We start from the raw sequence: 15223 nt of genomic DNA on the forward strand, positions 1-15223 counted from the left end.
GTTATTTGTGTTTCAGTGTGATGGGAGTTATACATTAAAAAATGAATGTTGCCAAGGTGACTTCATGAAGTAGTTTTGATCCCTTGAATTTCATTATCTTTGTTTTTGGTTACATAAAAGGTCATGTTTAGACAAGAGTTATTAACTAACACCAACAAGCTTGGCTAGCAAGCTGCATGGAGTATAAATACACACAGAGATAAATACGATCTAATTTGCACAAAGTAACAAGAACTGAGCACAGACTTCTTCAGACTGCAAGACAAATTTACAGAACTTACAACATGATAAAGATGCCCCCGAACTCAGAGTTGCCCATTTGTTTTATACTGAGCTTCTAATCTGTGCATTTCCTCTGTAACATGAGTCTGTGGCACTAACACACCTTCTAAAGCCAGTCTGGAGTGGCAGTGTGGGAAGCTACACTATGACAATTTTCAGCCCGAGGGCTTGTCAACAAAATTCATCTACCCCGAATTTATTGCTTATCTTCCCTCACCTTTTATTTATGTATTTGACTGGATTAACCCTTTAAGACCTACCATAGAACCAAGTCCGCCAGAACTTATATTATATTTTTTACATGCTGTAGTGCCATTTTTGGGAGCATTTCAAGTTGCTACACATCAATACAACCATTACAGCCTAGATTTTAATAATATGTATGAATTAAGTGCATAGTGATTACATAAATTGCAAAAAAGTGCAATAAACTACAAAAAAATTGAAGTTTTTGTTTTTTTAACATATATTTCTAGTTAGAGAAATTTAAGAGGCTTATCCCTCAAAACTGTAAATACAAAAAAGTTGCACAAAATAGTTTCCCACCACAGGAAATTTATTTTGAGTGCCTTCATAGTTTTATTTTTGAAATACACCAATTTTTATACACTGCAGGAAAAACGAAAATAAATATTATAGTGCAAATTTGCAAAAAAGCAGCATATGCATCAAAATAAACTATTTCCAGCAGTGCAATATGAGTCCTAAGCATCCCAGAAACGACACAGAAAGTCATAAAGTCAAACATAACTTTTAAAAACACCAGTGTAGGCTCATTGAGGCCCGGACGGTAAAAAACTACATTTCCGTGAAAATGACTACACTTCCGGTTTCGGGCAGGTCATGGCGGACATGCGATAGTTCGCGCTGACGTCTAATCCAATGTAGGAAGTGTTATGAACAGCTGATCGGATCGGCAAAGCGTGTGTCTGGAATATTATGTTTTTGTTGCTGCAAGCGCTTTTTATGCAGTTTTTGCAAAGCTATATGTGGAAGGAAACTGTGACTTAGGACAAGCTGATGGCATAAGATGTAAGTACAACTCCTCAGGTTTCATATGAAAAAAAAAATATTGCGCTAGCTTACGTGGTTGCAGAGCTACCGAGATTTAAAAATAGTTATGCAAAACAGAGCGTGCCCGCTCCGACCGGTTTTAAAGGGTTAATGGCCCTGAAGCTTTAACGCTGGATGATTTTTCGATTGGTCCTGTGTTTTCTGTCCAGATTAAAAATAGTTTCTCTACTATCCACACGGGATAACCTGTAATTAATTTGGCAATGCTCGTACATCTGATAGGATAAACCGAGATAAATTTCAGAGAACTTCTGAGTGCAGGTTGGTTATTCAGTACTTAAAGAAGAAAAACTGAAGTTTTACTTTGAGGGCTGGCAGCTTTACTAAGACGCTGAACGCAGTGGGACAAACATTACAAACACATTAGCATTTTTGTTGTAAGCAGGGTATCATTGTGATGATAGCATTCAGTCCAAAACCAGCTGTTTTCTCACATGGGCATAGAGAGGAAACATAAGTGGCTGTAGACTGTGAGCATCCTGGTGCCTTTCAGATGATATTCTTTATTTGCTGCCATGATGCTGTGTAAAAGCCTCCTCCCCCTCCTCTGCAGGTTCGCCTTATGGCTGTAGCTCATTTCCACACCATTGTGTTTTTATTGTGTAGATCTCCCCTGTGCTACGTTTCCCCTGAGACCAGTAATTTTAATGCATTGTGGCTTCACATTAAATCTTCAAACTGCTCTTTCTTCTTCAGGCAGATCCTACTAAGGTGGAAACGGTCCAAGATGTGCTGGCAAGGGCGGCGGCAAAGGGCCTCCTGGGAGGAATGATTCCCGAACAATCAAAAGCTGCTAAAAAGGGGAAAAGCAAGAAGAATCGAGCAGCATCAGCCAGCAGCAAACCTTCATCCTCCTCCAGCCTTGAGAGGGAGACGGGAGGAGAGCTGCCAAATGGACGAGATCCATTCACACCTTCAGGAGATGAAGAGGAGAAAGGCGAGGGAGATGGTGGTGAAGATGAGGAGGAGGAAAAAGTGGGCGAGACAGAGAAAGAGGGGGAAAAGAAGAGGAGGGGGCATAAAGGGCGTAAGCAAAAAGGCCATTCAAAGCAAAGCAAGAACACTACTGTCTCCACGCATGAACCTAAAGGCCACAAGAAGAAACAGACAAAGAAAAAAGGCAACCAATCACATCACAAGAGGCGTCGGACGAAAAGCAAACCGAGACGAATACCTCGCCTTACACTAGCTTTAATGTCCTCTGCAAAACCCTCCAACCACTTGTCTCCAATCACAGCTCTGGCACAGAGGATGAGCATCAATCCAGCGTTTAAATCACAGCAGACATTACTCAGCACGGCTTCCCCCGCTGGAAAGCATCCTTCAACCGCTCTCCCTGCCATACCCGCTCCCCGCACAGCCTCCACGGGACGAAACACACAGCCTGAAAGAGCACAGGAAACGTTGAACGACGCTGCTAAACCAGCAAAAGCGGCGGTCAGAGCTGACAATGTGGGGCTGCCACCAATCGCCTCCACCTCCTCCACCTCTCTGCGCAGTGGCAGTTCTGGCTACAGGCCTGTGTCTGGGACCCTCAACTCCCAGCAAGGCAACATGTCTACATCTTCATCCTCAATCTCTCTGCCTGATGTATAAAAAAAACAATATTACAATATTTATTTAAATTATTTTGTAGCCATTTCTGCTGCTTAGATTTGTTTTTTAAATATATGTGGCTCACTCATAAACTAGATCTTCTAGTAATTTATGTTGACTAATACACAAAAAAAAATTACTACTTGGGCCACAGTGAAGTTCAGTGAAGAGCAGGTTGCAGTATTTGTCAGGTAAATACATTAAAATGCTCTAAAAGGCACCAATGTTAAGAAACAAAGTGTAACTACTGACCTGATTGGTACCCATCTATCAGTCAAGGTGGCCACACAACTGAAAAATGCAGAACTTAATTTTTACATGATAAACCATCTAAATCATGTTAAGTGCTTGGTATAGCTGTCATGGAGGCCTGGCTTAAAGGTGACATATGCTCATTTCAGGCCCATATTTTCCTTTGTGGGATCTCACGGTTGTGTTACATTCACAGTTTAGAACTGTTACATCACTACAACATTTTCATTTTTGCTTTTTCCTCCAGTAAAATGATGCACATCTCTTTAATCTTTAGTGATACAAAAACAAAAAGATTGATGGGAATAAATAACTCTTAAGGACTCACGAGCTGCAGACAGCTGGAGTCTGATTAAGCAAGAGATCGATCACAAAAATAGCTGCAAACACACACGCGCATGCACAGGTTTTATAATGCTGTTTATTCTCACAATTGGTTACATTGATAAAGTGTACAAATCAGTGAGCAGCAAACGGAAGCAGACACATCCATCAGTGGGAAATGGATAGTGTATATGTGTGTGTGTGTGTGTGGGCGCGTTGTTCATGTGCAAGACTGACAAGAGATGCAAGGAGTCCACTGCTGCTACAATCTTCCTCCTCACCCTCCGGTCAGCGGTTCAGACGGAGCAGTGGACTCCCAGCTCTCGGTACACTGTACAAGGTGAAGATATAATCCATAACCTGCTGTGTTCTGCAAAGCGGAGCTTGTTGTAGCGTTGTGACTTAACCGGGGACTGAGACGATGACAGTCATGAGACTTTACTTGCCCCAACTAATAAAAATCAGTATATACCTTTTATAAAATAGAATAAATAAAATAAAAAATATTTCTGTTCAATACATACAGTCTCTCTCTCTCTCTCTCTCTCAACCATCCCAGAGCATGCAAGGCTTTTCATGACTTTCCGTTTCTCCAGATCAAAAGAATGCATAGATAATTGCTAAGTTAAATTCAGCATCAACTTAACTGCCAACTGTGAGCGCTTCCGATCGCCTCCGTGTTCATTATCTGCTCTCGTATTTTTCTTTATCTACAATGTATTATCAGTATTTTACACTTTGGCCATTTGGTGAATTTTCAAAAAATAGAAAAGGAAAAAAAAGGCATTTCATTAGAGGAAAATAACAGGCAAAAAAACACATAAAAAAAAAAAGAAAAACATAGCTTATAACGATGATTAATGCCAAATGTTACATGAAATCGGTATTATGTACACAAAGTTTTTGTCATCTCGTTCACATTTCAGCATCCTTGTGACAAAAGAAGAAATCATCTCCGTTACTAAAATAGTTTCTTTCGGTTCCCCTGTGGAGCCAACAGACGAAGTGCAAGACAACATGCTGACCGTTAGCTAAGCCCCCCCCCTCAAGTTACTGCCTCAGCCCCTGTCAAGCATTTCTTTGTTTTTTTTAGGCCACTTATTTATCACAGAAATGTGACGCAGCACAAACAAAAACAACAAAACAAAAACAGGCAAAGACGAAGACCGGGAATCTCACAAGTCAAGGAAAATACCGGTGACTTCAACTCAGCCTCCTAGTAGAAACTCCTATGCCGCCTCCTTCTCAAGTTAACGCATTTACAAGATTTTCTGAAAACTTGACCTCTGACCTTGATGTCAAAGTGACTGATATTCAAACTTGTCCAAGACTTTTAGTAGATGCAGCTATGGTATCAAATCCTATGTCACCTCATTCTCGAGTTAACGCCCTCACAAACTTAGGCGTCCAGGCCTCACAGCTACAAGGGGAAATCCTCCACTCGGCACAGCCGCACCCACCCGGAGGACTGACCTGGACGGTCAACCAGAGAAGTTTGGTGACTTCTACATTGGGTCTCTATAAGGTAAACTTTTTTACGAATGTACTACAATTGTTACTGCTCCCTTATTCACAGCAGGTAGTTTGTGTTTGATTTGGAAGATTTGTTTGTTTTTATCTTTTCCAACTATGGGATGTCATTCCAGACATGAAGGCATCTCGTCCTGGGAACTTGTGCATAGTTACTGAACCACAAACAATTCAAGGGACGGCTGCAGCTCGACATCTTTAAAATCTTCATCTTAAAAAAAGAAATCATGGAATTGTGCAGTATTAATCTGGAAGTTTTGAAATTTTAGTTAAAGCAAAAATAAGCATGAATTTTGGACTTTAGATTTTTAAATGCCACGTCACATATCTGCAGTAACTCTTGAAAGTGTATTACGCGCAGACTAGCATCTCCTGCTAACCAGCAAATGTTCAATTTTGGACCCTAACAATGATGAACGTCTTGAACAGACTTTATATGTTTTATGAAGAGTTGGACCATATTTTTTAATCCGGCTGTTGTTGTAACATTAGGCAGTCATTTTGAACCAGCTGCTAGCAATATCATGCTAAATGTCAGAGGCCAGGCTACTCCTTCTGGCATAAAAGTTGGCGTCCTCAGCAGAAAGTGAGCCATGATCCATTCTGCAGCAGGTTGAAATACAAACACAGATTACATTTATGCTTTAGTGTTTCCATTTCTTTATAAGGAGCCTATAAAGAGAGGACAGAGCTCTGATATAGCAGCATCGTCTGGAAAGGAAACCCAAGCCGAGAGTAAACCCGAAGCTTGACAGGCTGTAATCAGGGGGTTTAGCAAAGGGTCACTTAACAGAGTATTAATCTGCTGCCCCACACCCAGGAGGGAGATGCGTTGTTGTGAGGATCTTATGTGATTTTTAGGTGACATAAAGGACTTCATTAGTTATTACCATACATCCAAGCTTGTCAGATATGTGATAATAAGGAGCTAGCAGGTGAAACTGGAACTCTGCACAACACAGACACAGAGCGAGTGGTTTCATTACACTGATGAAATCAGACGGCGAGTGAGTAAGAAAACACAAGGCGCATTCAGCTGAACACAATCCTGGAGACAGACCGATATAGAGTCCATTAAAGTCCGTCAGTCTGGGTCAACACGTCTCTCTGCTGGCTTTCCTCTAGAAAACATCCACAGCTCAAGAGAAAATTGTCCTCTCGCTTTCTCAAATCACAGTTCACATCAGCTGTGGACTAAAAATCATCACAACCACACCCAGGTATAAAAACGCATTCCTCAAGTGTTCCTCCAGGCTTGTTTTTGTTTTTTTAATGCCACCCATGATCTTTATTAGTTTAAATGAAGTCTGATGACCGATACTGAGGTGGGATTTAAAGGAATAATCTGTCAAACTTTCTCCAACATGTGTATTAAAGAGCAGCAGCATGCTGAAGGTCTCCTGTGTTTGGAGCAGCACTGTACTAGAGAGAGAGAGGGTCAGCGCCACCCGCCCCCATCTCGTCCTCCGTTATGGCTATCTTCTGTCATTTCCTAAAGGGATGAGAAAAGAATAACAACGTAAACGAGGAAATGCGCGAAGTACGTTTCGGGTGAAAGGTCACCACTCGTTCAGACGCGGGGCTGACTTTCACACAGCTGATGAGAAAGAACAGGATAAACGAACCGTGCGACTTCTGATTTCTCACCCTCGAGTCTCTGAAAGCAGCAGCAGTGTATTGATATTGTATAGAATGATTCACATTTAGATAAAAAGTTCATGCAGGGTCAAGTGGTTGGAGGGTGTAGACTGAAACAAATCTCTTTATCTTCCAATGATCATCCACTGATATGAAACTTTTCATCTCCTTACGGTTACAGTCTACTGAAGATGATGAGCAAGAGAGCTCGGGGGGGAGGACAACCAGGTGGATGAGGTTGGAGGGGGAGTGTGGCCAGGTGTGAAAGGTCATGCTGTCAGCACAGGCACAGACACAAATGCACAAAGAGCATGGAGAGATCAGCGGTTTGGCGGCAGCAGCAGCACACAGGATCACTTCCTACTTCTTCAGTTCCTGCCCTCTTCTCCTCTGCTGCTGTGAGCTGAGGGGAATGAGACCTACTTCTATGTACACCATCGCCTGCATGGCCGGCACTCAGGTGGTCCTCTTCAGATGTGGGGTTGGTGCCTTTTTAATTCTCACTTATTTGGAAGAAACAGACTTGAATTGCGGCTCAAGAGCCAATTAACTCTTGAGGTGAAATTCCAATTTGCTTCCAAACCAGTGAAGGAGTTGTGACGGGTTAAACCCCCCACCCCCAAAAAACCCAAGGGTTTTACTGCGTTTCCATGGCTACTGGGGTCTGTGGTGGTGACGGGTTTTGGCAGCGATGCGTCGAGTTACTATGGTGACTTGGGGCTGTGGTCAAAAGCCGGTAGTGTTTCGCCACGGTTACTGTGGCAACTCTGTGACAGGTCTCTTCTGTTTGAGGGTGTCGATGAGAGACAGGACGCCTCGCTTCACACTGGTCGACACCCGGCGGGACACCGAGTCGCCGGGAGGCAACGAACCGCAGGCCTTCTGGGAGGGCGGTCGAGCCACCAAACACTTCTGATACCGCAGCTGTAAGAGAGAGAGAGCGAGAGAGAGAGAGAGAGAGAGAGCGAGAGAGAGCGTAAATTATGGAGAGTTACAACTGCTGAGGATACGACTGTGGAAGGGGCAAGTGTGTGTGTGTGTGTGTGTGTGTGTGTGTGTGTGTGTGTGTGTGTGTGTGTGTGTGTGTGTTTATATCCTTGTGGGGACCAACAGCCCTTTAGGGGAACAAGATCCCAGTCCCCACAAGTTTGAAGGCATTTTTGAGACTTAAAATGTGGTTTTAGTGTCAGACTTATAATTGGTTTATGGTTAGGTATAGGGTAAGGGTTGGGTAATCATTAAGAAAAAAAAAAAAGCATTATGTCAATTAGATGTCTCCACAAGATATGAATACCCGATGTGTGTGTGTGTGTGTGCATTTGGAGGGTTGACTGCACCAGTCAGACTGCACCTCTGCTAGCTGTGATCAATAGTAATGACTAATGATTCTTGTCACCATCAATCTGTGTGTGTGTGTGTGTGTGTGTGTGTGTGTGTGTGTGTGTGTGTGTACGCATGTGTGTGTGTGTTGTTTCTCCATATATCCAAAGTTCTGATGTGTGATCAATAGCGCAGTCAGCAGTCGACCACAGAGGACGGCGAGTAACCTCCACTAATGGGATGCATCGCAGCATAAACAGCGCAGATGGGACTCTGGGTTTGTGATCACATTATAATGATGAAATGGAAACACTGTAAAGGTATTACGGCTTTAACACAATTGTTATTACTTCAAATCCATATACAGTACATCTTGTTTGAGAAGTTTTCAGCAGAGCAGGAAACACCGCTGTGTGCAATCTAAAGCATTTACCATTTAAGCAGAAAATCTATAGTGGATAACCTGCAAGGGCATCCACTGCAATTTAACTGCTTTATCCTGATCTAAATGCATGTTTCAAACCAGCAACGCTTTGACATGGGGTCCCACTGCAACTTGAGCAAATCGTACTGGTTAGAGCATCTGTCAAGACTAAACAATCAAACCCCAACTACACTACCGCCAAGGACATCCACCTTCAGAGAGGGAGGCTCTAAAGATCTTCCCGTCTGTAAAGCCTCTGCATCAGCAGCATTAACATCAGCTGGTAACAAAGAGCTTGTTAAGTTATTTAAGTGCAATCAAGAGTTCAGAGATTTAATTAAGCTACAGAAAAAAATGCAAACGGCTCAAAGTTTCTCTTCTTTTACCCATTTAAAAGTTCTTTTACATCTACCTCTTAATCCATGTACGGACCACAGAGCTGAATTTCAGCTCGTGTGACTCACCATACAAGCTGCCTGTACGGCCTCAGACACGCTCCCAGCATTGGGCTCACACCAGAAGACATGACAGTCGAAACGATGGCCGCCAGCGTCCATGATGAAGGCAAACGTGTGCACGTCATGCCCAACGCCCATGAAAGACAGGAAGCGAACACGACACTCTACCAGCACATCCTCTTCATCCTGCGGACAGAAAGTCAGAAATCTTTAGGCATTAGGTATTAAAGAGATTACTCTCATCAGTATTTTATTCAAACAGCTACAAACAGCAGCTGGGCTGTTCAAGCTGAACACCGTGAGGTCAGGAGACCAGTCGGGGCTCTTTTATAGGATTTAGGAAGATATTAAAAGACCTTTCTAATTCTTTTTAGACTAAAGGTGAAAGAGAAAGCAGTTTTGCTCGGTTAATGTGTTTTAGAAACAATTACTACAGAGAAATGCATTTCAAATAATAATAATAATGAAACCAATTGTAAAGCAAAGTTTCACACAGTGTGACTACAAACTGCTGCTTATGCAACGAGGCGTGGTATATCAGCCTTAGCCAACACAGACAGAGGCAAATTCAGGTTTGCATGAGTTAAAATATTTCGACTTTGGTGGCAGCTTAGCTTCATGCTGCTGTTGGTTCTTCAGTCAATCCTGGAGAAAAGCAAAGTGAAGTCAAGTGTGAAAAGTGTCCACCATTACGGAGTTTTTTCTGTTTCTCACGTAAGTCATGAATGCAAAAGACGCCTTTTCCTGTTCCGACCAGCAACCAATCAGCAGTCCACATACACACACCGTCACTCATTTTGTTCTGTGTTGGTTTGTGGAGGATGGTGTATGTGTAGGTTGCACACCCCGTTTGCATATGCTCTACATAATCAAATATGCACGCAAACACGATACTATAAATCAAACATTAGGGGGGAATATTCATGAGTTTCCAACTAACTTCACGCGAGTAAAACGAGGCAAAACTTTGCTTGGTGTTTGGTGTGACTGCATCATAAGAGCTCAACAACATCAGACCTGTCTGACCTTGTCTTTGCTGATGGTGACCGTAGCGTCGGCCACATTGAGGGCCACTGGAGTCCAGTCGTCTCTGCTGGAAGAACCAATCAGACTGTCTATAGCTCCATTCAGTATATCCATGCCTGATGTAGAAGGTGATAAAACAAAACATTTGAATTAAATAAACATTCGGAATCAACATTAACATTTCATCACTCTGTGTGTATGTGTCACACCAACCTATCGGTCTGGCCACAGGCATCATCCCAAGATAGAGCACCTGAAACTTCTGAACCAGCTCCGTCTTTGGTGTGGGGAACTCTGCTGAGGAGAATTCAACACACATTTGAATAGGTGCTCATAAGAACACATAACATAAAGTACTAAGTTATTACAATAGAGGGTGTATTAAAAAGAAATCATCTTATTTTAAAAGGCTATTTTTTTAATTTTAAATATACATTGCCTAAATTATACATTTTACATATGAATCTTCATCCAGATGTACGGCACATGTCCATATGATGGTCGGACTTGCCTCATGCGAGCATGTCTGTTGTCACTGCAGCCACCGCTGTTGTTATGCTACATACCAGCAACAATGTGAAACTCACGAATCGCCTCTTTTTCACAGTACGTGTTTCGATCGTTACCGGTGAACAACTGTGGAATTAAAGCTTTTTGAAATCAGATGATTCTCTTTGATAAACCCTATATTATTCCAGAGTGCTCACGCTTTAATATTTGAACTGGTATGTTTGAGTGCTTGCTGCCATCATATATAAATAATCTCCAAATGTAGTGTTAAATATTTTAAACAAGACGTCTGTTGAAATATGTCACAGTAGACTAGAAACACGTTTTCTTACATTGTAAAAGTTATTGTCAGTAACCACAGCGGTTTGATTTGAGAAGCTGACATGAGCAGACCAATCAGAGAGTGAGTGAGTGAGTGAGTGTGAGAGAGAGAGAGTGTGTGTGTGTGTGTGTGTGTGTGTGTGTGTGTACACCGTAATTAGTTCAGCACAGCTAACGCCATCTCTCTTAGAAAGACTGACAGGTGACAGGAGATAACAGAGTTATGACAGGAAGTGGATGCTCATTGTCACATCTCTCATTAAACTGACTGAAAAACAGAGGCACAGAGGCTATTTTTACCATCTGTCGGACATTAAAAAAAAAAAATTTTTAAACTTCCTCCTTTTTTGGAAATCTAAGGGTGAGATGATGAACTACATTGGACCACAAACCTCTAAATCTGTCAAGTGGAAAGAACTGCTAAGCAACCTGTGGCGTTTTTGATCGTTACTATCACACTTGGTGCAGGTTTCTCTCTAGTGCACTGATTGAAAGTTGGTAGGCGTGAAGCACGAGGCGCAGTAGCAGCATTGGTCGAATGATGGAGAAGGAGGCGGCAAATGGATATGTTTTATGAAAAAGAAAACGCATTAAACCCCTGTCAAAATTCAAGGCTGCAATAATAAATCTCTCCTAAATCATCTTGTTATAAATTCACATTAACTAAAAAGGACATTACAATAAAAAAAACAGCTATTTTCTGACACATTCAGTCTCCCAAATGGCCAGTTTGGACGCATCCTCAGTGCCACAGAAATAATAACTCCCCGTGCGTCTATTGACGCAGGACAGTTGTCACATTTACTCTCTCTTACACACACACAGACAGACAATGAGTTGCTTTGTGTAATGTATGAAGCCTACCTTGTAAAGGGAGATCGAGTCCTGCCTGCATCCTGTCATGGAGGGAGCCTCCTGCCATCGCTTTGGCATTCTTTCTCTCTGTCATTATCTGGAGGAGAGGCAGGGAGGGTTAGAGAGGGAAGCAAAAAGAAGATACAGAAGTATGAGGAAATGGCATGTAAAAGAAAAAAAGCCAAGGTGATATGCCGTGACAGAGACACAGGGGAGGAGAGCGAAGAGACAAAGCCGAAAAACAACAGAACGTGTGACAGTGCAGGAGGATGGGTGAGAGAGGGAGATGAAAGCATAAACACGAAAACCTGGAAATGCTTCACCCTTGATACTGTCATGCTGTCTTCTCATTTCACCTGAAGAGCACAGAAGTGCACTCACACAGACACACACACACACAAATTAAGCAAGTCACACTCCTCTCTCCAACACAGAGTGATAGCTTTTTCTCCCGAGCAACACACACACGATGCTCACGAAGCAAGTAAACTGCTTCACCCATTGCTTTCACAAACCCCACTTAAAAACACCAAACGTATGTTGTTGGGTTTTTTTATATGCTGGATTAACAGGGTTCTTACGCATTTTTCAGGTACTTTTTAAGCACTTTCAAAGTCCATTTTCAAGCTTTTCCAGCACATTACCAAAAAGAAAAAAAAGAATGTATGTTTCACTTTGCATCACCTCAGTAAGACCATGTAAAAAATTAAAACAAATAATCTCAGGTTGACTTAAACGTCCTTTGTTCCCCTTTTGTAAAAACAGAGAAAAATGCACCACACAAAAATACTGAATAAGGAAATGGTTGTCTTATATGCGTATAGTGCACAAACTCAAAAAAGACATCAAGTTGTTAGGAAAAACAACAACACTTGAAAAAAACAACAACCTCACAAAACAAGAAAACTGCACCAAACGCCACAATAATACACAGCGATTGTAATTGCAGAGAAATACTACATTTATTTTGGTCATTTCATTTTCGAGCAAGAAGCTCACCCTTTTTGAACGGAAAGACAAAACAAGTGAACTGGAAGGAGAAAAGGAAAAACTGGAAAAACGATGCTCACAGATGCAGAAAAGGATCGATCAAATGGCGAGAAACAACTCAGACCTCATTAAGGGAATGTTGTTGGAATTCAATAACTATAAGCGTAAAAACACTGAAATGCAGGCACAAAAGCAACAAGACAAAATACATGAAGCCCTGCAGCGCACACTCCAAGAAATCCAGAGTAGAAATACGCAGTTAGAAGACAAGCACAAAGAAGTACAACAGAGAAATGCAGACACGCACAAGGACAAGCTAATACAGGAGGCAACATCCAAACAACTCAAAGACAAGCTTGAAGAAAAACAAGCAACATTAGAAGAGGTGGAACAAAGATGCAACAAACTTGAGAAGCGAAACAGCGAAACAATCGATGAGTTGAGAACCCTCATCCTGGAGAAAAAAGCGCTCGTGGAAAAGTGCATGAAAAAGAAGAAAAAATGCTTCCGCTTGTTCTGGAGGAGGGACACTACTGCTTCCTCACCTGATGCAGCCTCGTCTTGCTCCACCTCTGTTCACCCCCCAACCAGTCCCGGCAGTTGACTGCCCCCTCCTGAGCCTGGTGCTGCCGGAGGTTTCTGCCTGTTTAAAGGCAGTTTTTTCTCCCCACTGTTGCCTAGTGCTTGCTCAGAGGGGATTGTTGGGGTTTTCTCTCCTCTAACTTTTTTCCTGATTTACTTGTTAACTTTTCGTTCTTACCTCGTTTTACCTTGTTTCTTTATTTACTTGTTTAACTTTTTCTTTATTGACTTTCTTGTTTAACTTTTTTTTTAAAACTTATGTAACAAAATAATAAACCAATTGCATTTATCCTTTGAGTATTTTTCATCTAATCTTGACAGAATTTTTCCAAAACATTTTCAAACATTCAGATCTGTCTTTTATTTTCTTCTAAATGATGAACTAAAAACTCTGGAACAAGGTTTGAAACACTGAAACCAGCAAAGTCATACGTGTGTGTGTGTGTGTGTGTGTGTGTGTGTGTCTCACAGGGGACACTGTGTCACTAGTTAGGTCATCATGTTTGGGCTCATTCACGCCAAAATTATTTAGGCCAAATCTTTAAAACTGTGTCATTGCATACACATTTTCAATTCATTCAATTGCACAAATGCAGAAATTATTATTTGCAGTATCTTATCTGATTTATTGTGAGAATGTCATGCCTGATCATTTGCACCCACACCACCAAAAATGGGGGCAAAAGCGTTTAATCGTTTATAAGAAGAGGTCAGAAATATAAGTGCTGACATCAGTAGTGTCCACAGGAACCTCTGAATCTCAGCTAAAAGCTCATGTAAACCATTTCTACAACCACTAAACAAAGCAAAGACACCAAACAGTTAAAAGAGCAGTTACCTCACCATGAATCTGTGGACAGGTAAGATCCATCTTTTGATTTATGATTTTCTGGACTTAAATGTGAACCGAACCATTTTTTTAAAGGTGTTATATGCTATAAAATACTTTTAAATAAATTAGGTGAGGAAAATTAAAGATCCAATTCTTCTATGTTTGAGTCACAGTAACTTAGAGTTACTACAGTTTCAAGCACCACATCTGACATTCAAGCCCTTTTCAAACCTTGAAAGGACAATATTACAATTCAAGCGTTTTCAAGGATTTCAAGCACCCATACAAACCCTGGATTAAAGACTTTAATCAAAATAAATCTTTATTAGCAACCAATGCTTCTTTTCTTATCAGTTTTCTATAAAACAGACTGACTAGTGGGAAAATAAAATGTTGTTAGATGTTGTTAGATCGGGTGTGACGAATATGGAGGGGGAGGAATGGCTCCTCTACATTTTCAGCTAAAAACACTTCAGAGGCAAGAATTAGTTAAACCTTCTGAAAAATAAAATATTTTCATCTCGACTGCATATAAATGAAGAAATCATTCAAAGGTCTTTTCAGATGCTGAATATAAAGTTCGCCTTTTAATGAGGACAGTCCATTAACTAAACGTTCAAAGCAGACAAACACGCAGTCTGAATACTGTCCTTTCAGCCCTGTTTGAATTCACCTGTATTCATCAAACAGAGCAGAGAAAGCTCGCTGGTAACTGTGTTTGGGAGTGTGCTTTGACTGTGTGATGGATGTTAAATAAGATAAAGCACTGCAGCATTTCTTCAGCACCGTTACTACAGATGAATGTTTTTGCATTTTTGCTTTATGGGTTTTAAGATGAGCTTGCGTGCTGAATCATTTTGTGCTTTTAAAAACATAATAAAAAAAATTAAAATCCATTAACACTACATTTTCTTCTCCGTGAGCCTTTATGTTGAGTGGGAGGGAAAACATTTGTCCAACTAGTTGGCTAGCTTCATCACATCCGTCTGCCAAAATCCCAAAGTTGAGGTTCCACACACATCCTGTGTGTGGAACCTCCTCCGGCCTGAACAACTCACCCGGGAGCAGATCTCGTGCAGGCTGGTGGCGATGGCTTTGGCTGGTGTGTCACAGCGGAACACATGACATTTCAGGATCCTGGTGTTTTTATCCCTCGCCACATATGCAAAGTCCCTGAGAAGAGGAAAACACAGAGTTGCTTTACAAAAA

General features: G+C 41.5%; 2 protein-coding genes across 5 annotated transcripts in view; one reads left to right on the forward strand and one right to left on the reverse strand.

Annotated features, from left to right (window-relative positions):
- LOC102779337 (protein NSUN7-like) overlaps window positions 1-3271 on the forward strand; it is a 21054-nt gene extending 17783 nt beyond the window's left edge. The window contains exons 13-14 of the mRNA XM_087842412.1: window positions 2053-2308; window positions 2351-3271. Of these exons, the coding sequence (XP_087698538.1) occupies window positions 2053-2308; window positions 2351-2952 (858 nt within the window). The 3' untranslated portion in view covers window positions 2953-3271. The remainder of the gene's footprint in view (window positions 1-2052; window positions 2309-2350) is intronic.
- Window positions 3272-3607: 336 nt separating this feature from the next.
- The window catches only part of apbb2b (amyloid beta precursor protein binding family B member 2b), a 60633-nt gene continuing 49017 nt past the window's right edge, over window positions 3608-15223 (reverse strand). For 3 of the 4 annotated variants that reach the window (XM_087841765.1, XM_035906205.2, XM_087841764.1), the window contains 6 exons: window positions 15073-15187; window positions 11620-11707; window positions 10138-10221; window positions 9925-10040; window positions 8905-9084; window positions 3608-7620 (listed from right to left, as the gene is read on the reverse strand). In XM_087841765.1, the coding sequence (XP_087697891.1) occupies window positions 7450-7620; window positions 8905-9084; window positions 9925-10040; window positions 10138-10221; window positions 11620-11707; window positions 15073-15187 (754 nt within the window). In that variant the 3' untranslated portion in view covers window positions 3608-7449. The remainder of the gene's footprint in view (window positions 7621-8904; window positions 9085-9924; window positions 10041-10137; window positions 10222-11619; window positions 11708-15072; window positions 15188-15223) is intronic. The other variant, XM_006787222.2, reaches the window with a different exon arrangement.

The sequence above is a fragment of the Neolamprologus brichardi genome, chromosome 6 (genome assembly GCF_056152115.1).
Source record: "Neolamprologus brichardi isolate AB-2024 chromosome 6, ASM5615211v1, whole genome shotgun sequence".
Lineage (NCBI taxonomy): Eukaryota > Metazoa > Chordata > Actinopteri > Cichliformes > Cichlidae > Neolamprologus > Neolamprologus brichardi.